This window comes from Hoplias malabaricus, unplaced genomic scaffold (assembly GCF_029633855.1).
Source record: "Hoplias malabaricus isolate fHopMal1 unplaced genomic scaffold, fHopMal1.hap1 scaffold_273, whole genome shotgun sequence".
Classification (NCBI taxonomy): domain Eukaryota; kingdom Metazoa; phylum Chordata; class Actinopteri; order Characiformes; family Erythrinidae; genus Hoplias; species Hoplias malabaricus.
In genome coordinates this window covers 36,289-43,808 of record NW_027100926.1, presented here as the reverse complement: position 1 = coordinate 43,808, position 7,520 = coordinate 36,289, and the positions used below count along the sequence as shown (strand labels likewise).

Genomic DNA, 7,520 nt, shown 5'->3' with positions numbered 1-7,520 from the left:
TTTACACAAGAATGAATAGAAACAATGTTTTAGCTGTGGTCTGGAGCCCTCTGCTCTCTCTGTTCTGGAGCTGTTGGTTAAACAAACATGGATTACTTTAATAACAGTGATTTTATTAAAAACATTTTTATATTTCAGTCCCAATGTCTGAATATTCTCAGTGAGTTTTTGCTAAAACAATGCTCTTTAAAATAGTGTCATTCTATTTTTATATGATAATATATAGTGTATTATATTATTATATCAGCATCTAATCCCTAGTTTTATTGGTTAATAAATACGTCATTGTGTTAAATCAAGCGTGCGGTAGATTTAAGAAGTCCATACGATCAGGAGAACACCTGTCAACACACTTTGTTCTTCACTCGCTCACGACACTGCTTTTAGAAAAGCACTGCCTTCCTCCTGTGTTAGTTCTGTTACTAACTCTATTATGTGAATGGGTCGGTTTTGACCCGTGTCTTAAATCAGCCATAAGACCCCCCTAAAAACTATTAATTATCAACCCGTTTGTGTCTTCCCTCTTGTTTACATTGTTATTCTTCTTTATCCATGAAAGGAATGGTTTTAACTGTTAATTGCTGCAGACTGTAAACTGGAGATGTACACGATACAAAACTCCAACTCTAAACTGACTGGGCCTTGCATGTCTGGACATGTCTGTCTTTCCTTGTTTTGTGAAACTGACAAAGACAGAAGCCCCTAACTGAAGCTCGAGTGGTTGTAGGAGGAGCCAGCTGTAGGCTGTTGGTGTACAGTGTGTTTATGAGTCCAGATTTGGCACTTGTTATTGTTTTCTGATTTAAAAATACACCTGTATTGAAACTGACCCTGGAGTTCCTGACAAAGTCACAAAGTCTTGATGCAATAAACAAATTTATGGAGCACTTGTCTGCGTTTAAAACGTAAAACAGGTCGCTCAAGAGCCTAACACAAGAGGAAGGTTAATCGTAATTACATATATCTCAGGTGTCTAAGGCTTTTCCACAGTAAATTAGCCTCATAACTTCAGCACAAAATGAGAGCAGCCGAGTCCAAGCCCCGAATCTGTCCTGAGTGATGGGCTACATTTGGGGCAAGTGGGCAGCTAGTGTGTAAATCTGAGCTCCCCACAGTGTGACTGGAAGAGAGGAGTGTGAGTTGGACTGGGTCTTGTCTAGACTTTGCCTCAGGGGAAGAGAACGCCGGCCAAAAACAGGCGGCGCGCTGCGTATGTGAATGTAAAAGAGGCAGTGCGCTTTTCCAAACCTACAGCAAGAGCTCGAATGATACTACGATGTTCACTTGAGGCAATGACAAACACACAACCAAGGCAAAGTGAAAAGTTTAACTAGTTCTCTTCAAAATGTAGAAATACTAAGTGTTCGTCCAGGCATTGGGGACTGGAAGCTGAAACTCTGGACGGTCCTGAAGCAGACGTCAGGGTCATATGCTGTTCTGGTTGTTGAGGAGGTTGCTTATCCTGGTCAGAAATGGGTGTGTGTGTGTGTGTGTGTGTAAGTGACTGACTGTCCCACTGTTAACACTGATGTGTTTCAGAACTGAAGCGGTTTTTAGCCGTTCTCTATTCACTAGCAGTTTTGGGAATGCAGCATTAAAAAAGTCCTCCTTAAAACTCCAAAACTAAACTTTACCCTCACCCTACCTTTAATCTCCAGAAGGTCAGGAGCTGCAGGCTTGTCTCCTGTGTAACCTTCTCCAACAGCAGTTTACAGCACTGTTTCTGTAATTCTTCTTCAGGAATCTATCAGAGAGTTTGTGTGGATTTACTGAAACAGCGCCACCAGTGGATGGGAGTTCACGTATTGACTGTAAAATAACTACTAATTACACCCCATTATAATGCAGTACTGTTAGAAATATCTGGGCTGCTCCTTCTCATTGTCTTTGGAGATTTCTTGCCTTATGTGTAGCCTCCACAATATGTGCAGCTGTTGTTCTAGCACCCCCATGTTTTAAGGTTGAATGGAGTGGAAAAGTATTTCTAACTGGAACCTCCCCTCGACTGAGGCACGTTACTCACTCGCTGCATTATCCTCAGAAATCCTGTGAGAAGCACAGCTCTGGCCCCGGTTATGTCCAGGCTGATGGGTTTCTTTTCCTCCACGAAAACAGATTTTCAGCTCCTCTCTCTTCAGCTCACACACCCTCTGTGTCTCTGTGCATCGGCGTCAGTGTGGCTCTGAGAAAGACATTCTTCCTGGAGAGATTTAAGCCAGTGGTCAGTTAGATTAGCTGAGCTAATTGGGCCTGCCATCATTTTCCTCTCAGCTCCTCAGCTGGTCTCAGCTGACCCGTCTCTGCAGACGGAGGTCACTTCAGGTCGTGCAGCCTCATGTCGACAGAGGACTTGACAGCAACTGAACATTAGGACATAGTTGTTACCTTTTTGCTGCTGGAAGCTGTTTCAGGAGGAATGCTCTAAGCAGGAAGATGTTTCCACGTTCAGAGTTCAGTTAGCTTTCAAATAATCCCCATCATGAACCTGGACTTGTCAATGTGTGAAACCTCTAAAATTAATACATTATAGTGTTCTCCCTGTGTCTGTGTGGGTTTCATCCGGGTGACTGTCTGTGAGCAGTGTGGTGTGTTCTCTCTGTGTCTGCGTGGGTTTCCTCCGGGTGACTGTCTGTGAGGAGTGTGGTGTGTTCTCCCTGTGTCTGTGTGGGTTTCCTCCAGGTGACTGTCTGTGAGGAGTGTGGTGTGTTCTCTCTGTGTCTGCGTGGGTTTCCTCCGGGTGACTGTCTGTGAGGAGTGTGGTGTGTTCTCTCTGTGTCTGCGTGGGTTTCCTCCAGGTGACTGTCTGTGAGGAGTGTGGTGTGTTCTCTCTGTGTCTGCGTGGGTTTCCTCCAGGTGACTGTCTGTGAGGAGTGTGGTGTGTTCTCTCTGTGTCTGCGTGCGTTTCCTCCGGGTGACTGTCTGTGAGGAGTGTGGTGTGTTCTCTCTGTGTCTGCGTGGGTTTCCTCCAGGTGACTGTCTGTGAGGAGTGTGGTGTGTTCTCTCTGTGTCTGCGTGGGTTTCCTCCGGGTGACTGTCTGTGAGGAGTGTGGTGTGCTTCCCTGTGTCTGTGTGGGTTTCCTCCGGGTGACTGTCTGTGAGGAGTGTGGTGTGTTCTCCCTGTGTCTGCGTGGGTTTCCTCTGGGTGACTGTCTGTGAGGAGTGTGGTGTGTTCTCCCTGTGTCTGCGTGGGTTTCCTCCGGGTGACTGTCTGTGAGGAGAGCGGTGTGTTCTCTCTGTGTCTGCATGGGTTTCCTCCGGGTGACTGTTTGTGAGGAGTGCGGTGTGTTCTCCCTGTGTCTGCGTGGGTTTCCTCCGGGTGACTGTCTGTGAGGAGTGTGGTGTGTTCTCTCTGTGTCTGCGTGGGTTTCCTCCGGGTGACTGTCTGTGAGGAGTGTGGTGTGTTCTCTCTGTGTCTGCATGGGTTTCCTCCGGGTGACTGTCTGTGAGGAGTATGGTTTGTTCTCCCTGTGTCTGCGTGGGTTTCCTCCGGGTGACTGTCTGTGAGGAGTGTGGTGTGTTCTCTCTGTGTCTGCGTGGGTTTCCTCCGGGTGACTGTCTGTGAGGAGTGTGGTGTGTTCTCTCTGTGTCTGCGTGGGTTTCCTCCGGGTGACTGTCTGTGAGGAGTGTGGTGTGTTCTCCCTGTGTCTGCGTGGGTTTCCTCCCACAGTCCAAAAACACACGTTGGTAGGTGGATTGGCGACTCGAAAGTGTCCGTAGGTGTGAGTGACTGTGTGTGTGTGTGTGTGTGTGTGTGTGTGTGTGTGTGTGTGTGTGTGTCGCCCCGTGAAGGACTGGCGACCCAGGGTAGGTGATTCTTTAGAGTTCCACATCACTGCCATCACTAAAATGGAGGTGAAGACATTAGATTAAGCACCAACTGTTGTGTCATTTCCCACATTTAACTAAGAGGCCGTTCCCAGGAGTCCTGAGAACAGACCACTAGAGGGTGCTTCATGGCAGAACTGTGTTAGCAAATGTTAACTGATGTGACAGATCTGGGTGGTTGGTGCTCACCTCCAGAGTGTGGACCTGTCCGGTGGATTCATGTCAGCAGCAGCTGGAAAACAGGTGTTGGCTTGATTTATGAGTCTTGCAGGAAGCAGGTGCTTACAGTCTGAGTTATTGTGTGTGACCGGGGGGAGCAGGGTGGAGAGTAAAAGGAACCTATAACAAGTCTGGACTTCTGAACGTCGCCGTACGTCTCATGATCAGAAACCTTCTCTCCTGGCGGAGGACTGACTGTGGGTGTGTGGAATCACATTCGTCGTCCAGATGATATGGAGAGATAGTCTCTTTCGCCCCCACAGCTGCTTCACGGTTGTTATCTATTCTCCTTGAACAGGAACGCTCCTCATCAGGATAAATACACATCTTCCCTTTCCAAATATTTACCCACATCCATTTTCATTGTGCTCCAGCGCACAGGCCGGCACTACGGCACACTACGGGCAGAGCTCATATTTCTCATTATGGGATTATTGTAGGGCAATTATTCAAGCAATGTGATTTAACTCTGAGAAAAGGTCTGATTACACTGGCACATATAGTTCTTGGCAATTTCATGAACTACACCGATAGATCTGCATTAGTTCTCAGGTGTTTCAGTGAATCTCCTATTGGATAAGAGTCTGTCAACATATAAAATCATTTATAAAGATTTTTAAAAATGCACTGTAAAAAGCTTCATCCCCAGAAGATTTTCCACTAGCAGCTTCCTCCCTCCCCCCTCCCCCCATGAAATGCATCGGGTGTTGTCTCAAATCTCCATCTCAGCGGGCTTGAAAATCACAACAACAACGGCAGTAAAGCGGTGTTAAGCGGTGTTTACTCATGGTGTATCGGCGTGTTGTTGTTTGGGACTGAACACAGCTCCGTCATCAGTTCAGACAGATCAGTAGAGTTTGTTCCTTCCTTGTTGCAGCGTCCAGCTCTCGCTGGATTCTTTCGTCGGCCACCGATCCAAGGAGCGTTTGAACCTCCTCAAAAGACCACGGCGTCATTTTACGAGCTGCCGTCGTGAGTCGGATAAAAACAAACGTGATCTCTGCTGCAGCTGGAGATTTTACAGATGGAGAGTTGGTGCTGGTCGTCTGCGTCGCGTGGCGTAGAGTGACGACTCTCTCTGGACGATCAGCGCTCTGCAAGGTTTACACGCCACGGTTTAGTCCCTACTCGACTCACTCTGAACCACGAGAGAACAGCCACTAAACAAGAACCCGCTTCCATGGAGAAGCTGAGTAGAGTCAGGTTGAGTGGGGATCATGCAGTGGAAAAGCACTGTGTGGAGGACGTGGGGTTCTTTGGAAGGTGGTATAAAACCATTAGTGGGACGTTCAACAATTTTTTGTCACGTCACCTCTATTTACAACCTCTCTCTCTCTCTCTTTCTCTCTCTCCCTGCAGAGTCGTATGGCAGAGAGCTTGCGTCTGTTCGACTCCATCTGCAACAACAACTGGTTCACCAACACCTCGCTCATCCTCTTCCTCAACAAGAAAGACCTTCTAGCCGAGAAGATCAAGCGCATCCCTCTGACCGTCTGCTTTGCCGACTACAAAGGTCAGAACACCTACGAGGAGGCGGCCGTCTACGTCCAGCGGCAGTTTGAGGACCTCAACCGCAACAAAGAGACCAAGGAGATCTACTCGCACTTCACCTGCGCCACTGACACCAGCAACATCCAGTTTGTGTTCGACGCCGTGACGGACGTGATTATCCAGAACAACCTCAAGTACATTGGCCTGTGCTAGGACCAGGGGGCGGGGGGTGGGATCCGGGGTTTTTGGAGAGAAATGGGGGCAAACGGACAGCAAAGGGTCAGTAGAAACCCTTGGAAACACGTCTGTCCGTCTGTTATCCAGCGGGTCTGCCAGAAACCTTCGGGAAAACGTCTGTCTGTCCGTGATTTTCAGCGTCCGTCGATCGTTAGTCCCCGAGATGGCCGAGGGCAGCGGGGCGCGTCCGGAGACGCCTGCGGTGGTGGTATAAATGTGTGTGCACTGAATTTCAGAGTATTTACGGTACGTACATAAAAACACACCTTTATGTTTTACTTCACTCACACCAAAAGACTGATGCTTGATTTCAGTGGTCAAGCTCGCGGTTGTCATGGAAACGCTGGTTATGTCGTGTTATGACAGCTTTCATCCTGACCTGCCAAAACAAAAGCCCTGAAACCCAGCGAGACGTCCGAGGTGTCCGCTCTGAGTGATGCTGCTTCAGGAGGAAAAACAGCGAGTCTTAAACACAGACATTTTCTGGAACTATGAATGAACTCCAGTGTATTAGCCGGTCGCAGAGACACAGACTGGGACTGATGCGCATACACTCCCCTTCCAGAGGTGAAAACTGCCACCGTCTAACGCTGAGTTACGGCTTTTTCCACACGTCCACACTGTATTTTATTTATGGCTGTCTGACCCATAGAAAACGCTCTGTCTCATGTTTATTTGTCTCTTGCTTTTGGTCGGATTTATCTTAAACGCAGACGTACGGATCCTGAGCTCGGAGCTTTCCTACGCATTGTTCCACTTTCCAAAAAAAAGAAGAAGAAAAAGAAGGAGAAATACGCCTCAACAGTGCCAATGTAAATGTAAATAAATCCAGACCAACATCCAAAAACCTTTTTGGTTTTTACTTAAAAGAAAAAAAAAATATTGCGTAAAAAAAGAGGAGGAAACGCTGAACCGTTCAAATATGCATGATTTTGTTACTTTGGGATTTTTGATAAATTATACTTTGATTTGCTTTTCTTATCTATATTTTTTGATTTTACTAATATACTCCCAAAAACATATATGAATATATATCAAATATATATATAAATATAAAAGTCGAACACTGTGTACAGCTGTTTTCGGAGAAGGTATTTATTGAAGAGAAGAGCCAGAAGCGACTCATATTCAGCTCAAGCCCCCGACCCAGCATGAAAACATCAGCCACGACTGCGCTGGTGCAACGACGGCGACGAAAGCGGAAAAACAAACCAACAAACGAGTCTTACATGATTCTGCAAAAACTTGTGTGAGCAAAAAGAAAAAAAGAAAAAAGTGGACTTGCTCTCAGTGCGGTGTGTAAATAGTACGTGAGGTGCGTTTATTTGTGAGAAAAGAGTAATAAATGAAAAAAAAAACAACCAATTCACTTCAAGACACAGGGGTGATCGGCGGACGGAAAAGCCCCGCCCACATTTCTTTATCTCCTCCTCCTCCTCCTTCTGCTCCTGCTCCTCCTCTTCCTCTACAGCTGCGATAGTGATGATGATGATGGTGATGATGGTGATGATGATGATGATGACCATCCCGAGCTAAGGGCTTCAGGCTTTGACTTTACATGATGTCCACTGAAAAACAAACAGAGAAATATTAAAAAAAAAAAAAAGATAAAGAAGTATAAAAGAACAATAATAGTGAATAAAAAGGATTATGCAAATCTTTCCTTGTGCTGGACATGTTTTTGTGAGGTCGTTTGGGGCGGGGTGGGTGCAGCAACAGAAACAAAACTAACTGAATGTACAGCATTA

General features: G+C 46.6%; 1 protein-coding gene across 1 annotated transcript; it reads left to right on the top strand.

Moving 5' to 3' along the window:
* Positions 1-5,408: 5,408 nt before the first annotated feature.
* On the top strand, positions 5,409-7,451 carry gnaz (guanine nucleotide binding protein (G protein), alpha z polypeptide). The gene has a single exon (XM_066658871.1). It carries the CDS (start codon positions 5,410-5,412, stop codon positions 5,746-5,748), a length of 339 nt encoding a protein of 112 aa, XP_066514968.1. The 5' UTR covers position 5,409; the 3' UTR covers positions 5,749-7,451.
* Positions 7,452-7,520: the final 69 nt, after the last annotated feature.